At 36.6% G+C, this 18,002-nt stretch overlaps 2 protein-coding genes across 2 annotated transcripts in view; one reads left to right on the forward strand and one right to left on the reverse strand.

Annotated features, from left to right (window-relative positions):
* The window catches only part of adgra3 (adhesion G protein-coupled receptor A3), a 46,422-nt gene extending 37,402 nt beyond the window's left edge, over positions 1 to 9,020 (reverse strand). Inside the window, exons 1-2 of the mRNA XM_052561674.1 lie at positions 7,942 to 9,020; positions 1,453 to 1,524 (exon numbers count right to left, since the gene is read on the reverse strand). Of these exons, the coding sequence (XP_052417634.1) occupies positions 1,453 to 1,524; positions 7,942 to 8,162 (293 nt within the window). The 5' untranslated portion in view covers positions 8,163 to 9,020. The remainder of the gene's footprint in view (positions 1 to 1,452; positions 1,525 to 7,941) is intronic.
* A 4,074-nt stretch (positions 9,021 to 13,094) lies between these two features.
* Positions 13,095 to 17,109, forward strand: LOC127962179 (cytosolic beta-glucosidase). The gene is made up of 5 exons (XM_052561679.1): positions 13,095 to 13,313; positions 13,610 to 13,834; positions 14,709 to 15,517; positions 15,641 to 15,764; positions 16,604 to 17,109. Exons 1-5 carry the CDS (start codon positions 13,238 to 13,240, stop codon positions 16,798 to 16,800), a joined length of 1,431 nt encoding a protein of 476 aa, XP_052417639.1. The 5' UTR covers positions 13,095 to 13,237; the 3' UTR covers positions 16,801 to 17,109.
* The last annotated feature ends 893 nt before the right edge of the window (positions 17,110 to 18,002 follow it).

Consider the following 18,002-nt stretch of genomic DNA (forward strand, 5'->3'; position numbering starts at 1 on the left):
TGTCATTGCCTTTATTCTGCTCTTCTTTGAAAGAAACCGGTTCTGTGAACACATCTATTGGTCAGCGGCTGCTGTTCATTGTAAATCTGGGTCATGTATAGTCAAGCAAACAGTATAAGGGGAAGTGCACCTAAACAGCAACACTACATACAGCATTTCAATGCACAGCCTCTAAATTTAGCTCCAGCATTTGACCAGCGCTGCTACAGTGAGTGACTCTGAATCTCTTACAGAGCAGAGAGGCAAACCAATGCCAAGATCAGACAATTGTGCTCCCTGAACCCAACAGCTATAATCAACTTTCACTTGACCAGCCCCCTCAGCATCACCTCCTCGAGGTCACCAACAGCCTTCCCCGGGACCTCACTTTCTGCTGGACAACATTAGCACCTTGTCCACTTCAGATGGAGGAACAGTCGGCTTTGAACCGTCCCCAAAAAACAGTTGGTCTAAGAGCAGGAAGACCGAATGTCCACACCAATAAACATTTCTAAACAACTCAGAATGCCAAAAGTGACTAAACGAAACTATATAATTATTATTAATTAATTGCTTTGAGTTGCAATCATAATATATTTAAATAATCCACCACAACACCAAGACAAATAATCAAAGGCGTTACTTTTTCACATCAGCATTTGATTCTCAAACCCTTGTGGGAAAGAGGTGCACTTTAAGAATTTTTTGTTACTTTAAAGTACAAATTTAATAAATCTATTATCGTGATTTAAAGTGGTACACTTATTTTGATGTGATGATTGAACATCCTAAAGCACATGTAAAGGACTTGATTATAATTTTCAAAAAGGTTAATACATTTTAAATGCAGTAAATTGCAACCTAATCACAAATGTGTAACTACAAATATATGTTAATATAAATGACATTCAAGTGTATTTTAATTTAACAAATGTAATTATGCACTCTGCTTCATTATAAAATCAGATATTAAGATGTACTCGAGTGTCAAAAACACTAATTGCATTTAATATAAAAAAAAAAAAAAACATTTTCATTTAAACCGCAATTAACGTGAACATTTGAAATCATTACATTCATTTCAGATTTAAGCATATTCTTTGAATAATAATACAAGTAATATTTCCGTGTAGAGTGGACATTGAGCTTTTTTATCTTGCAGACCTTTTTATGATCAAACTGTGACATTATACAATAGCAAAAGTTGAAAAAAGAATAATATAAAAAAGGCATAAAAGGCTGGCATAAAAGTATATTATGTCCATCACAAGTCCTCTTTTTAAAAGTATGATAAAGTGTACTTTTTTTTTTTATAAGGGAAAAATAGGTCTGGAAGTAGTCTTTAGATAAAGTTGATGTAACCACTCAGAAATGTTCTTAATCACAATCTATTAACAGTGTATAAGATTAAATGTTCTAAAATAGAGAATTTAATAAATAAACTAAGAGAAAAGTAGCACAAATTAAACTTACAGTCGTTCCAGTGAAGACAAACCAATGAAAGAGCCATTCAGAAGTTCCTGGATTTTATTGTTACTCAAAATCCTGTGGAGAAAACAAAACAGATTGATATGAAAAATCATGTGATCCCAGACAAACAAAAATACTGAACTTCAACTGTAAAACATGGATTGATTAAACTCATGTATCCTATTTGAGCATGTCTGATTCAGTCCAACAGTAAAGGCCTGGAACAAATCGGATGTTGCCTTGCTTCAATTTTGCACACAGATGACGGCTAATTGGTGCTTTAGTGGCTGCTCAAGGAAACAGCAGAAAATTTTGCTATAAACCGTTACAATGCTAACACAGCCTTACAAATCACATAAAAGAAAAAAAACACGTGCGATAGATACATAATGCTCTGCATTTAACTTGAAAAAAATGAAACAAAAGTTTCTAATTTCAGGTCCAATTGTTACTATTATTAACTAACCAAAGTATGAATTTTGTCTCAATAAACTCCTAATTTACTGTTTATTAATATTTAGTAAGGCAATTGTTAAGTTTAGGGGGATCTAAAATATGTGCATGCAGAATAAGGCATTTATATGTGCTTTATATATGTACTAATAAAAAGCCAATATTATAGTAATATGTATGCTAAAAAGCAACTAGTTAATATTGGTCCCTAAACTAATATTAGCTAATTTTAGCAACTTTTGTAGCAAGAGGTTACCAATTAAGCTGTCATTTGTTAACACTAGTTAACTACATTCAATAATGTTAACTTATAATGAACAAAACTTCTACAGCATTCATTAATCTTAGCTACTGTTTATCTCAGCATTTATTTAATTTTTTTTTTTTTTCAGATCAAAAATTGGATCATTAGTTTATGCAGCATGAGCCAACATGAACAATCAGTGTTATTCTAGTATCATTCAGATACTATTATAGTTTTTTATAAATATGAGTAATTATAAACTAATATAAACTAATATAGACGCTGTTTGACACTCTCCAACCAGATTAAATCAACCCATTTATTCTCCGCATTTTAATTAGATTATGCAATTTAATTACTTTTTACTCATAATTTAATGAGTTTATTCTTAACATTGTATTTTGACTTTTGCTCAATTTAAAATTTCCGTTTCTTGGAATTTAACTTTTTTCCTCAAAATGTCAAGTTTTTTTTTTTTTTCACTTTTTCTCTTAATTAAATGAGTTTATTCTCAATTTTATTTTGACTTTTTTTTTTTTTTTTTAAATTTAACATTTTATCTTTGGATGTTTTTTTTGTTTTGTTTTTGTTTTTTGCTTGGCCCCAATCCTCTTCTGTTTGTGTGTGTATTATTTTAAGTAACTTTCTTTTTATAATAACCCTGGTTACAATACATTGCTCATTGTTAGTAAAGGCAATAACCAATGTTAACAAATGAGAACTTATTGTAAATTGTTACCGATTTTAGAAGTTAGTTTGTCTGAGACAGTCAAAAGAAAACCAGCTAACATCATACATCCAGTACATCGCTGAATCATGTTTGTTTCTGCTTTCCGAAGCCAAAACATGGGGGAAACATTTTTCCGCATGTCTCCTCCATTTTGTGTAATTCAGCAGTAAACAGTGATGTTCATTCCAGAGGAAACACCACAACTGTTTGTGGCTGGCTGCTTTAGGGACAGTCGTACCGGATGCGGTCTCTCACGCTCACAAACTCTTATCCACAGGTCCCGGCCAGGCTGTTATTATTACGGGGTGCCGAAGGATGACTTTATTACAAGCTTGGTCTACTGAGACAGCCTACATATTTTTCTGGCTTTAAGAACACAAACAGTTCCTATCCTCTCCTCACTTGAACTGATTTCCAAGCTCCAGATGTGCAGCGCATTAAGAAAGAGTGTGTCCCAGCAGGACTGAAAGGACGCATTCACTCAATGTAAAAGTCAACAAGAAATCAAAACTGACACCGTTTACTCTCTTAATACACATTCCTGGACTTATTGTGCAAGATTCAGTGTGTCATTCAAGAATTAATAAAAAATCAAATTCAAATCACTTGCTCCACCTCCAAAACATCTTTCCTTTTTGGCTGATGTCATCGAGGCCGGTTAGGTTTCAACCAATAGGAGCCAGATGTATCCTCCACTACAGTTTCCAGTATTGATCATTCACTTTTCACAATCTAATAAGCTCTTAATGAATGCAATCAAGTCACAAACTTTATTTGTATTAATTAAATATATGTATTTAGTCTCGATTCACTTATTATGTTTTAGGTTTTAATAAACAGGGACGAGGCTTTATGCATCCTAACCAAATCAAAATCTTGGTTCACATTAAAACATAGCCAGTCTAATATTTGGAGATATGCTCTGCAATAGGCCAAAATAAAATAGATACAGAGCCAAAACTAACAAATTTAAAGCTTGACCTTTATGCAACAGAATAACATGTAGAGCACACTATAGAAAGAGATTATCATTCATGTTCATTTAAACTGAAGCCAGATTACATACATATTTAATGGTTCTTACCTGTCTGCAATTACAATTGCATTTTTGTTTTTTATTTGTGTTTCACTCTGGGTGACTTAAATTGCAGCTTCCCAAGCCTATTCCTTGTCAAAAGGAGAAAGAAAAAAGCCTGAGAAGATTCTGAGGTTTGTATGGATAAACATGCCTTGTGACTCTGATCTGTGAGCGTGATACTGATATTAAGGAGCCATTCCCCTCTCCCTCATGATTACAGTACGAGCCCTGGAGAATTACTGACACAAGCTCCCCAGGACAAGTTTAACAGCTTCTACAAGATTTGACTGAGTACCCGAACCAACACACTGAACGAGTGGCTTTCTGAATCAAATGTGACATTTAATAAATCACAGGATTCATTTAATAAAAGCAAGAACAATGCAGAATCTATTCAAAGAAACCTACAAAATTTGATCATAGTTTCAGAAAGAAACTTTACTTATTTGAATCAAATTAAAATGAGTACACAATCCAGAATGCTGCTATACTTTATGCAGCCAACAGAATTATTTTGAATACATCATAAATGTACATAATCTACCAATAAGACATATGTTTATGTGTCTGGTGGGCAAGAATGAGGAATAGACCTGATGACCACTTGTCTGGGACAGGACATTCAATCAATTAGCATTCAAATGAGCATCTGGCTAGGCACCAACAGGTCTCCTAAACTGGAGACAGATGGTGTAGATACAGCCTTATCTTGATTTTCTGCAAATATGTAGCGACCAAACAAATAATGCTTATGGAAAGCAAAGAGCACAAAACGGTTACATAAATTCTAAATTGGACCAAGTCCAGATCTTCCTAAACAAACCAAAAACTTGGACTACATTGAAACAGCCGATATAATATTTGGAAACATGCTCTGCAGCCGGCCAAAACAAACTGCAGACAGATTATTTCTCAGTCTCATAAAACGCAAATAATTACATTTAAAGGTTGGCTTAATGGCTTATTGTTCTCTCAGCAGATTAAGCAATGGAAGAAAGTATTTCATTCTTTGTTACTTGACCCATGGACGTTGTGTTCACTATTGCTGCCAAATAGCATTTTAAGCCGACTTGCAACCATGAAAGTCCAAGGCAATCAAAAAACTATTAAGGAACATTTCAACGCTTTTCTGAAATCTCACGCTGCAGTCACCAGGTGTGCTTTGGGGAGGAAAGATCTCTCCAGGTGTAGCTTTCAACACTCGCTCTCCGACTGACTCACATAAAAGACAGCTGCACACACATTACACACACGATCCGTTTACAACAGAAACTGCTATAAACTGATCCCAAGCGCTAAGAAACAATGTCACCGCCGGGTGGAGATTTAGTAACTTTCCTAAAGCCATTTACAAGATCTATTTAAGAAGGAGCACAGCATAAACTCTCAAACTCCATATCCAAGCATAAACGCTGCACTGAAGAAGCAACAGAGCTGTTCTTCCATATTGTGAAGTCCATCTTAGTATTAAAGATTACTGAACAAGTAAAAATGTAGGAGGAGGACTTTTTGAAGCCATTAAAAGAGTGGCACAACAAAACTGCTAACCCCACATACGCATGAGAAGGAAAGGATTTCGCACACCAGGTTTAGAAAAGTAATTGATTGTCTGGGTCAAAGAAGGTCAAAAGAAGTATCTCATGGATAACTATTGCCTGGAAACACCACATTCGGTCATAACCTGCTTAGTTTGCAAGACATAAACACCCTCATCCTGTCTGTAAATAGCTCAAATGTGGCATTCATTCATGTGCCAAACCAAGCAACTGAGACACCATGAGAGATGTTTAAGTTTGGCTGTTGTAATGCGGAGACTTCCTGTACAGGGCCTGAGAACCGAGAACTCGACTCTGCTGAATTTTAATTAGCATTCTCATTGAATGGGACCAGCTCACAAAGCTTCACCATAGTGTAACGCTGAGAAACAGAGCATCAATCTAGGGCTCCTAAAACAAATATCAGTTGGAGCAGGAATTGTTTTGGAGGGCTAAAACACTGATGTTTAATTTGGGATTCTTCAATGGCGCGTTTCAGCATCCATTTCAACAGGAAAAAAACATGTTAGCAGTGTGGACGCTCTACACTGTGACCAAAAATTATGCTAGAAAAGCAACATTTTTTGGCTAAGAGTTGGATTACTCCTGAGGAACTTTGTTAGGACTGGTTCATCAACTAACAGTGAAGAGAACAGCTAAATCACCCAATTACCTAAATTTACTTTTTTTGCTTAAATGAAAATTTCAGTTTTGCCTTGTTAAATCAGAAATGAATTCACACACTCCTAAATCGAGGCGTGCTATCAGCGTACTTCCCCCCGGTCAAAGTCTTAGCTTTAACATGTGTTCTTCGTCCCTCTGCAAACTCAGCCATATGAAGACAGACGAAAGCACCATTCAGGCTTTCAGACATGCTTGATATCCATCTCTGAAAGACACCGTCATGTGTGGGCTGCTTTTCATTTAAACCCACAAGGCTGCACCACCAGCCACTGACAGAGCACAGGGGAACGCTAAACCAGTGGAAAACGTCAATACAGTTTAAACTTCAGTGTGTAACGTTACCAAATATTTTTGAGTAGCCCAATAACAGGAAAAGATCATACTAGTTTGCTTATATCTAAAGTATAGCCATGCAAAACAACAATTGCAAAAGATTTGTAGACATTATGGCTTCCAAACAAGACACACATTGGCCTTAACAGGCTGTATTTTGAGCAAACAAAAATTTGATTTCACAATGTAGATAGGATAATGTGTATGAATTGATTAATGGGATACAGGAAACCACAACTTTTTTTTGGGAGGGAGAGGGGGGGGGGGGGGCGACCACAAACACGACCGAATTGCACATTTTATTTTCAAAAGGCAGATAAAAGATAACTCACGACTGATGTGTAAAGAAACTAGTGTACAGCGAAGACGCTCAACCATATACACAAGCATCTTTGAACAGTTTTTAAGCCTTGATTTGATAAACTTCAGATTGTTGCTAGTCTGGCCTGTTAAAATGACAAATAAGTGACCCAAAATTAAGTCAAAATGACCAATTAAAATGCTATAAGTGTTCATCGCTAATTAGCCATGCTCTGTTATTAAAACCAGCCTGACTGTATCCACTCTGTAATGTTTTAATCACAGTTCATTAATAAAAATCAAAGTTTCAATTTACAAAAAAATATAAATAGCATATGTCCTTCATAAAAAGTTATAATTGCTTTTACATTTAGGTTTATAACGTGTAGTCAAACAAAAAAATTATTCAGACAACAGATATCATTGATTTGTATTTACTATGTAAGTGAAGATGGCACATTAAAGTAAACTGTGACATATTACACCCAGAAACACTTCATACAGTGGACTACCAGTAAAACTGATACAAACCATTTGATCTGACACTTTGACCTGACCATGTTCTGTTACATACCTTTCTATCAAAGTTATCTGACAAGATCAAGATGAATAAGTAATGATTAAGTTCCATGAAATACAGTAAATTTTCTACTGTAAATATACTTAAACTTCAATTTTTCAATATTAAAATGCACTGCTAAGAATTTCATTTGGAAAACTTTAAAAGGTGATTTTTATTTCTCAATATTTTGATTTTTGATTATTATTTTTTTGCACCCTCAGATTCTCGATTTTTTTATATTTATATCTTGTCCTGTCCTAACAGACCATACATCAATGCAAAGCCTCTTTTCTAGCTTTCAGATGATTTCTTAAATCTCAATTTCGAGAGATTGGCCCATATAACTGGTTGTGTGTGCAAAAAACGCAACTTAAGGCACTTAGTTTGATCTGTTTGACTTAAAAACTCAGACAAAAGACTTACAAACTACTGCTTGTGTTTCAGACGTTTTTTCAGAAGGACCAGAAGGCAACACATCGCAGGAGTGACCCCTGTGATGACTGGTAAAGGGCATTTCTGAGATACATGACCATGTTAAAAGGGTTAATGCACTCTAAAGTAGTGTTGACTTACAGTGAGACTGTTCTGTTGGGGAATGATTCGGGTGAAGGCACCTGATGGAGCTCCATGTTACTGCAGACCACTTTTCTGTCCAGCGTGGCCCCAGACGGAGAGCTTTTCCCCAAACTTCTGGAGCGTTCATCATATGATTTACATTCAGTGGATCCCGCAGAGCTCGCGCTCCTGAGCGGCACGAAAGCCAGGAAAAGGACGCAAGCAGCGCCCAGCGACATGACTCCTGCCTCCGCTGAGATTCACACAGGAAGAGGGGGTTATATTAGCATATAAATAGCCCGGAAAGCCTTTTGTGGTTTATATCTAAACACGACGAATATTCGTCAAAAGCCATCAAGCAGAGACGCGGGTCAGCGCTGTTTTTAAGTCATGGTCATAATACTGACTCGACGCAACACTTCGATAAATCAATGTATCATGGTTTGTGCTCTGCACATTAAGCAATCCTCAAAGAAGCGGTTGAATATCCGCTTTTGTTTCCCATAGTATTCGTTTTTACACCTCCACGAGCCCTTTCCGGTTGATTTTCCGCAAGTTCCCTCTGTTTTACGCGAAGGAGCGCTACTTTAAATCGTTACATTTTCTTTGTTTCCAGTCGAAGTGGAGACCTCGCTCCTCCGCCGAGCGACAGCTGCAACCATCCCGAGATAACAGACTCACTGAAATCTGATCGCAGAACTTTTCTCCTGCACTCTTATCATTGCACATGTGGGTTCCAAAAGAGTTTCGAGATTGTAGTTCTTCTACGATTCCATGCAAGAGCTAATTAAACACGATATATATCCGCGTGCCCAACAATAAAACCATTCTTGAGAAACTGAATGCGTGAAGTTGCTTTTCACTTTGTTACTGCTCCGGACGCTTTTCCAAAGACCCAGGCGGAGAGTGTAACCCAGAGCCCCAAAGCTCGACCCGTGGAGAAACGCGTGACGGTGTCCAGCTCCGGAGTGCACAGACTCTATGGGCTGTTCTCTGAGCCTTGGGCTGCAGGATCCATGTTCCACTTCCTCCCGTGACGTCATCACAGGCTGGGTCTGAACTCCAGTCAACACCGATCCCGTGAGTTCAGTCAAACCACTGCTGCTGCCCGATCCTCACATTTAACAGATACTCAACAAGTCAATGGAATATGCCCTTGATTTCTGTATTTATTATTATTAATAATTATTGTAATTAATCATTATTATTATTATTAATATATTTTGTATCCATATCTTCCATTCAAGGTTTTTGGGATCTCTTACTCTGTCACATTTTTTTATGAAATAGACTCACTTGTTTGTTTAACTATTAATAAAAAAAAAATAAAAAAAGGTACAAATATTTATTTATTTATTATTATTTCTGGAAATGCTATTGATAAGGTTTTAGTCTGCTTTCTTGCCATTGTTGTCCATTTTATTTATAATTTATGTAATTATTTAGCTAGTGCTGTCAAACGAATAATAGCATCCAAAATAAATTTTTGTTTACGAAATATATGTGCTTGTATTTATAATGTATATATAAATACACACACAAGCATATAGCCTATTTAAGAAAATTGTGTGTGTGTGTGTGTGTGTGTGTGTGTGTGTGTGTGTCTGTCTGTCTGTCTGTCTGTCTATCTATCTATCTATCTATCTATATATATATATATATATATTAGGGGTGTAACGATACGCGTATTCGTATTGAACCGTTCGGTACGACGCTTTCGGTTCGGTACGCGGTACGCATTATGTATACCGAACGGTTCGTTGGAGTAATTAATTATATTTGAAAAAAAAAAAAAAAAGAGAGAGAAAGAAATATAATGATATGCGTTCAACAAGGTAGCCCAATAACCCAAACAACGTAACAGGCAACGCCCCTGACACTCCCGAAGAAGAAAAAAACACCATCTTATATGTTTATGTTAGGCTACTCAGCAGGCGCTCGCTCACTCAGTACGCGCTGAAGGCTCGTTGCAAAATAGCCAATGCGTTTAACAGACTAGAAATGAGAAGATCCCCCAATAACCAACAGGTCTGGTGTTTGGGTGCACTTTGGATTCCCTTTAAGCTATAATGGTGATGGCAAGAGAGTGGTGGATAAAAAAACAACGGTATGTCGCATCTGCAACATGACAGGGTACACCAGCGGGAATAAAAAAAAAAAAAAACAAAAAAAAAACAGCGGGAATATCTGGGATATATGCGTCAGTACTATCTGGGAAAAGACGAAAAAAAGGAGAAACATGCACGCAGCAAACTATCCCTGCAGCATTTAGACACTATAGCTTACAGGGAATCCAACCCAAACACCAGACCTGTTGGTTATTTTAGGATCTTATATTTCTGGTCTGTTAAATGCATTAGACATTTTGCAACGAGCCTTCAGCGCGTGCTGAGTGAGCGAGCGCCTTAGGGGCCGTTCACATATCGCTCCTAAAAACGCATGGAAAACGCTAAGCGCGTCTTTCTCCTCCTTTCCAAAGCGCTCGGGCAGAAGCGCTCATGAGGCGTCTGTCTTTGCTAAGCAACAATGACGTGCTCTCTCCATGAGACGCGGAAATTTCAGCGAAGGATAAATGGATTTGCAGCTCTAAAAATCGCTTGCAGTAGCTCAGCTACTGAATTTATTTCAAAATTGCAATCCATATACAACTATGATCAGCTGTTCCTTCATCTTGGCTGAGCTCTCAACGTTGTTACGGGAAAGGATGAAGCTGATTGGTTGGTTCTTGTCACATGACCCGCGGTGCGCTTGCGGCATTCTGAAAAGTTGAGATGTTTTTACATTTTGCTGTATCTAAAACGTATCGAACCGAACCGAACCGAACCGTGACATCAGTGTATCGTATCGAACCGAACCGTGAATTTTGTGAACCGTTACACCCCTAATATATACATATATATATATATATATATATATATATATATATATATATATATATATATAAAGTATAGTAACTATAACGAGGCCTATATAGTAAATTAAATTAAGTAAATAAAATAAAATAAAACTGTTTAAAATGACAAAAATATATATATATATATAACTGACCCACTTCTGTGGTTGGCCTACTGTAGGAAAAGGGACATAGGGAACGTCTCCTTTAAGATCATAGCTTTCCTTTATAAAGGAAAACAAAATGCAACTCAATACTAAAGGATGTTGGTTCATCGTGCAGGTTCTCATTTGTTTTTGTGGCCCTCACAAAAGGCTCTCTTTACACTGCTGTGCTAAAAACAAGTTCAGACCGGTTGGTAGAAAACAAGGTAGTCCATAAGGGCTCTCATAGCAGATCAACCTGATGAGAACAATGCCTTGTGTGCAGTGTTTGTGACACTGAATCCAGTGAAGATCTCTCCGTTTCCTCTGCAGGGAGCATCAATCTTTCTCACATATTGTCATTTTGATCAGGACAGTTTAGAAGTCATGTGTAGAGAGGACTGTGCCGCATGCAGGTCAAATGTCTTTGTCCTTGGGCTATTCTGTTTTCATTTCCATTAGTAATATTTGCTTTTTAGTCTGAAACTTGAGATGCGTTAAACATTTGTATTACTAAGATACGGATATTTAACCACTAGTGGAAATATTAAAACGGTGTACATTTGTTAATTCCAGGCAAGACCGTATGAACTGTGAGAAATTTATTTTTTATTAAATAAAAATAAAAAATCTTTAAAAAAATCAAAATAGAACTTTTAAAAGATTTGTTGGGTGTTGCGCTGGATGTGCGTGATGATGTCAGGCGCTAGGCTATGGAAGCGTATGGGTAGCAACATTCAATTTGGGATGTAATATGTAAAATGGCAATGCATTTCTGTATTTACATTTACATTTTCCAATACATTTGTGCAACGTTTGGTGCAAAATGAAAATGAAAATTAAATTACATAATTTTCATTTGCCATTTCATACACCAGTTTTAATATGTAAAATGAAAACTAATTTTAACGCTTTATAAGTTGCAAAATTAAAATGAAAATGTATTACAGAAATGATTAGATATGTCTAACATGTTCAAGAAAAAAACTGTGGCAAAATTATGATTTAAATGCTATTTTTCTTAAATGCATTAACACTCTCAGTCAAGACACTTACGATTGCATTTTCATTCAATGTCCCACAATGAATGTAGCAAAAATCAATGTGCACATTGAAAATGCATTACGAGCCGACAAGAATTATGCACGAATTATGTGCCCAGCTACATCTGATTAAAATATTATGCTAATGAACAGTGAGCAGTGGTTTCAGACATTACAGTGCTTCACTCGCACTGACTCTTATTCTGCCTGAAAGAATGAAAAGACCGAGATGAAGGTGGAGCGATTCGACCAATCAGATGAAAGCAGCGCTTCAGCGCCGCCCATAAGTACAAATGAAATATTGAAGCCATAAACCGAAATTATCAAAACGTACACAGACCAACTGTCTTGTCCATGTTCTCTCACTTGAATCCTCTTCTTGTGATTTGAGTCTCTGACCTTCTGCAAGCCCCGTCTTGTTCACGCAGTGATTGACATGGTGCGAGGGGGTGGACACGTGATCGGCTCAGCTCGTGATGTGCACATTGAATTTTGCTACATTCATTTTGGGACATTGAATGCAATCGTAAGTGTCTTGACTGTGAGTGTTAATGCATTTAAGAAAAATAGCATTTAAATTATAATTTTGCCACAGTTTTTGCTTGAACATGTTATACATATCTAATCATTTCTGTAATACTTTTTCATTTTAAATTTGCAACTTATAAAGCGTTAAAATTAGTATTCATTTTACATATTAAAACTTGTGTATGAAATGGCAAATTACAATTATGTAATTTAATTTTCATTTTCATTTTGCACCAAACGTTGCACAAATGTATTGGAAAATGTAAATATAAATACAGAAATGCATTGCTATTTTACATATTGCATTGTCATTTTGCATATTACATTCCAAATTGAATATTGCTACCCATATGCTTCCATACTAGGCGTGCTGACGTTCAGCGCTGATTTCAAAGGGGCGATATGAAGCAGATTTGTTAATTCCAGGCAAGACCGTATGAACTGTGAGACATTTATTTTTTATTAAATAATAATAAAAAAAAATCTTTACAAAAATCAAAATGGAACTTTTAAAAGATTTGTTGGGTGTCGCGCTGGATGTGCGTGATGACGTCAGGCGCTAGGCGTGCTGACGTTCAGCGCTGATTTCAAATGGGCGCTATGAATCAGAAGATACGTGCAGGCTTTAGTAGGAAGCGAGCATTTTATTTAGTCCTTTTAACAGTGCGATAACATTTTGTAGTTCCACTTCATCATCGTCCTTTAAAATGTCTGGACTAGATGTCACCGTGTTTCCACATGACTTCGCGTGGGGAGCTGCGACTGCTGCGTATCAAATAGAAGGTAAAGTTTACTCTGGTGTTCATGTTTACTGTAGTATTCCACACAGCGCACTGAAACCACCAAATGCTTATCGACTTTATGATTTCATCTGACTCTTAAATGTACCTTGCAATAGCCTGCAAACACCATGCTAGATAATATCACTGTGTGTCACAGCACTTCAGTTTTTTAATGTAATTTAATGTAACTGTTATTCTGTAGCAGTCAAATCTTCAACTTTGTTATTTGGCAGAAGTACATAATGAAATGTGATTATGTATAATGTAGGTCTAAACTTTCAGCTGAATGTCTTGCAGGTGGCTGGGATGTGGATGGCCGAGGCCCCAGCGTGTGGGACACATTCTGTCATGCCAAAGGAGGGGTGTTTGAAGACCATACTGGAGATGTGGCCTGTAACAGCTATCAGCTCTGGGAAGAGGACCTGAAATGTATCCAGCAGCTGGGACTCACCCATTACCGTCTGTCCATATCCTGGTCACGGCTCCTTCCCGACGGAACCACAAATCACGTCAATCCAAAAGGTGATCCGGGGAAAATTAGGCTCGCCGTGTGAGGTTCAGAGCTTTCACTGACGGTCAGAGGTTCTGATTTCACAAAGACGTTTGAGTAAATAAAGAATCAACCCTTGTGTGTTTGTTTTGCTGGGCAATCAAAACAAAATCAACTGGGAATAATTGTTTTACACATTTTATAATGGTTAAAGTTAATATGAAATTGAAATTGATGATTCTTATTTATTCATTGAATAAAATGAAATTGCAGTAATTAGCAAAATACAGCAGTCCAATCAATTTCCAATAGACAAAATCAAGTTCTGCTGTACAGTTTCCCTCATTTATGAAGCTACTGAACTTACAATAGTGTTATTATCATCAACTAATTATTATTTACTAAAACTAAACCATTTAGTAATTTGCATTACTTAAAACCAATTAACCGTTACATAAAATAAATACAATTAAATTAATTCATTAATAATCATTAGAAAAGGTAAACTGTTCTGATTTCAGTTATTTGCCAGGGTGAAATTTTCATTTAGTTTAATGTGATGTACTAAAATAAAATTAAACTAAACTAATAAATAAGAATTAGTAAATAAAAAAAATACAGACACACAAAAAACGTAAAAAATTACACAAAAAATTACTTAAACTTGAAAGTATAAATCAAAACAAAATAGAAAAATGTAATTAATTCAAAATATGAACAATAGCTATAATAGTATATCAATGATACCGAACACTGCAATAAGGAGAAAAAAATATAACAATTTTAATTTCATACTGACTTTTTACGTTCTGGAATTTTTTATGGAAGAAAATTAAAAAAAAAAAGTTTTCAATTTCCATGAAGTTTCTTAACTGTGTATTTGATGCTTTTTTTTGTGACCCTCAGGAGTGGCGTATTATAACAAAGTGATAGACGACTTGATTGCTTGTAACGTGAAGCCCATGATCACGTTGTACCACATGGACTTACCACAGGCCTTACAGGATCTTGGCGGATGGAGCTCGACAGAGATTGCAGACATCTTTGAAAGTTATGCCAGGTTTTGCTTTAAGACCTTTGGGGACCGAGTGAAGCTGTGGATCACACTGAACGAGCCCTATGTCTGTGCCAAGCTGGGCCATGAGGACGGGACCTTCGCCCCTGGGATCAAAGATCCAGGGATATCAGTCTACTTGGCGGGTCATAACATGCTGCGTGCCCACACCAAAGCCTGGCATACTTATAATACTCATTTCAGGCCTTTACAAGCAGGGCAAGTATCTCTTGCCCTGAACAGTGACTGGGCAGAGCCGTCAGACCCGGGCTGTCCCAAAGATGCTGCAGCCACTGAGCGCTACAAGGACTTCACTCTGGGCTGGTTCGCCTGTCCTGTGTTTTGCACAGGAGATTACCCAGCGTCCATGAGGGCCAGGATTGAGTCCAGGAGCTTGGATCTGGGATACAAGCAGGGCTCAAGGCTACCACGTTTCTCCAAAGATGAGCCCTCTCCTCTGGGCACGGCGGATTTCTTTGCACTGAACTATTACACGTCTAGGAAAGTAATAGATTTAAATGGTGGTAGTAAGAAGAGCGAGCTCAGTTTTGTGGGCGATCAGGGGGCAGAGGGTGTCGTTGACCCATCGTGGCCCATTTGTGGGGTGCACTGGTTGGCCATTGTTCCTGACGGATTGCGGAAATTGCTCAAATATATAAAGGTGTTTGCATTTATTTGAACGAGTGTGTGAACTTTTTATTTAATTGGGTTTATATTCATTATATAGAGGTGTACAGTATAGTGGCATATTAACGAAATCATATAAATGTGCATGTTTCTTTAGGACACGTACACCAGTCTGCCCATTTATATCACAGAAAACGGCTTTTCCCAGATGGGGCCGGTTCAGATTGAAGATGCCGACCGTTGTCGGTTCTATCAGGACACTCTGCAGGAAGTTGGCAAAGGTACTGTCATATAATCACTGCTCAGTGTCTAATAAAACAAAGAGAGCAGAGGTCATTTTATACAGTTGGACTATAATACCATTGTGAAAAAGTGTGCTTTTTAACTGTGTACTTGTAGTGTACTTAATATCTTGAAAGTATTTAAATATATATTAGCAGATAATATAATATTCATAAAATAAGACAGAGTACACATAATAAAATCGAACACTAAACATCAGATTAAACTCATGTAGAATAGACATTCATAACTTTCTTAACACTTTTTTTAAAAAGCACTTTGTAATCTCAAGTTAAAAGATTTATTTTAAAGAGCATTTAAACCTTTTGATAATCTTTTGTTGTGTTTTAAAGCAGTACACTTATTTTGACATGTTGCAAATCTATTACAACTTTTGCAACTGCAACGTTATCATTGCAATATTATAATTATATTTAAATACATGATATACAAGTTTGAGTAGAAATGACTTATGGTTAAAGTTGAAAATAAAAACTATATTTCAAAGGCAATAGAATAATTATGAAATTACAAATAAAGTCTACTTTTAAGTTCGAGTCATTATATACAGTCAAACTAAAATACACTTTCATTTAATTAATTAACATAGGTGTCTGAAAACCTTACAGGCAGTAATTCTATGCTTTTAAAGTATATTATTGCAGTAATAAATGTAACTTTATAAGTGCACTTTATCACTTCTGTAGTCCTACATTTGTCAAATTCAGCTATTGTAGCTTTGAGACCCAAACTAATGGAAGTATTTCAAATAATAGAAACTATACTCTGACACGAGCTCTGTTCTGAGGATGATCCGAGTGATGTGTTTGTCTTCCAGCTGTCAGTCAAGATGGAGTGAATGTGAAGGGATATTTTGCCTGGTCTCTGCTGGATAACTTTGAGTGGAGTCACGGCTACAGTGTGCGCTTCGGCCTGTTTCATGTGGATTTCTCTACACCTGAGCTGAAGCGCACCAGTTACCGCTCGGGCAGAGAGTATGCTGCTGTGATATCCAAGCATCGCTCCCAGACCTAACCCAAGAGCACTTCATTCCTAACACATTAAATCTTGAAGAAGTGACGTCTAATGTACAGTAAATCCCATAGTTAATGGGATAATGATGAGCCTAACAGTATCAAAAGTGGTCACTCTACACCAAAAATTATAATATTATAATAATAATTGCTGTGAGGCACACAGTACTATAACCAATGTTGTTAAATTGAAGTTTGATGGTCATTTAGTATGAGGCATGAAGCAAGAAATCTATTCTATGGAATTGAAAAACAAACAAAAAAAGCATAATCAGGAAAAATAAATAAATATGGTGAATTGAAAAAGCTTGGTTGACAAAGAATTCCCTGTAGACAAGTCATGATAGATGAGTATTACATTCAAAGACGATAAGGTTTCATTTCCAGTGTTTTGTTGATATACACTGCCTCTGTGTGGTCCAAAGTGGTATTACACTTGGCTCAGCATTTTGGGCATGCATCCTTTATGTGCATTTAACAAACACATGGTGTAAGATATGTATGAGATATGAATGTAACAATTTGTAGTAATTTACATGAGGCCATGTAATATGCATGCAAACTGAAGTTGTGTTGACTGGACTGCACTTGTAATTACTATTGGGAATGAGGTTGTCAATGGCGTGAAATTATGCTTCTGCTCTAATGACTGACCCTGGAACAGACGTCACTGCATCATCTAAATGCATAATATGAGATCCCAAATCTTTAAAACGAGAATTTAGAGACTATTCTTTGTGGGGGAGAATGAATATTGTAATCTTGTAGAGTGAAAACTGTTTTTGAATCAGAACACAACATTGTGTAGGGATTTTTAATCCACGTGTTCCAGTCCGAGTGGCAAATATATGATTATAAACAGAATGTTTCTCGACTAACATTCAATCATTTTTCCCTGATAGACATTTGTACAGATCGAGGCACAGTTTTATTCGACTGTTATATTTTGACAGGCCTTATGAAATATTCAGTAACAAGGTAACTCGTTAGATTAATATAAATTAACTGATTAATTTAGCTGAACTATTTCTAATACGAAGGGCTCTATATTCAAAACCTGGGTCCTGTGTCTCAGTCCCAGAACAGGTTTGTTAAAACATGGAAATATCTTATCTTTCTATCTATATTTACTTGCTTGAACCCTGCTGGCTGAGAATCCTATCGTTTTCAGCATCTGTGTCAGTAAGTGCTGATTGATTTGGC

Source organism: Carassius gibelio, chromosome B7 (assembly GCF_023724105.1).
Source record: "Carassius gibelio isolate Cgi1373 ecotype wild population from Czech Republic chromosome B7, carGib1.2-hapl.c, whole genome shotgun sequence".
Taxonomy (NCBI): Eukaryota; Metazoa; Chordata; class Actinopteri; order Cypriniformes; family Cyprinidae; genus Carassius; species Carassius gibelio.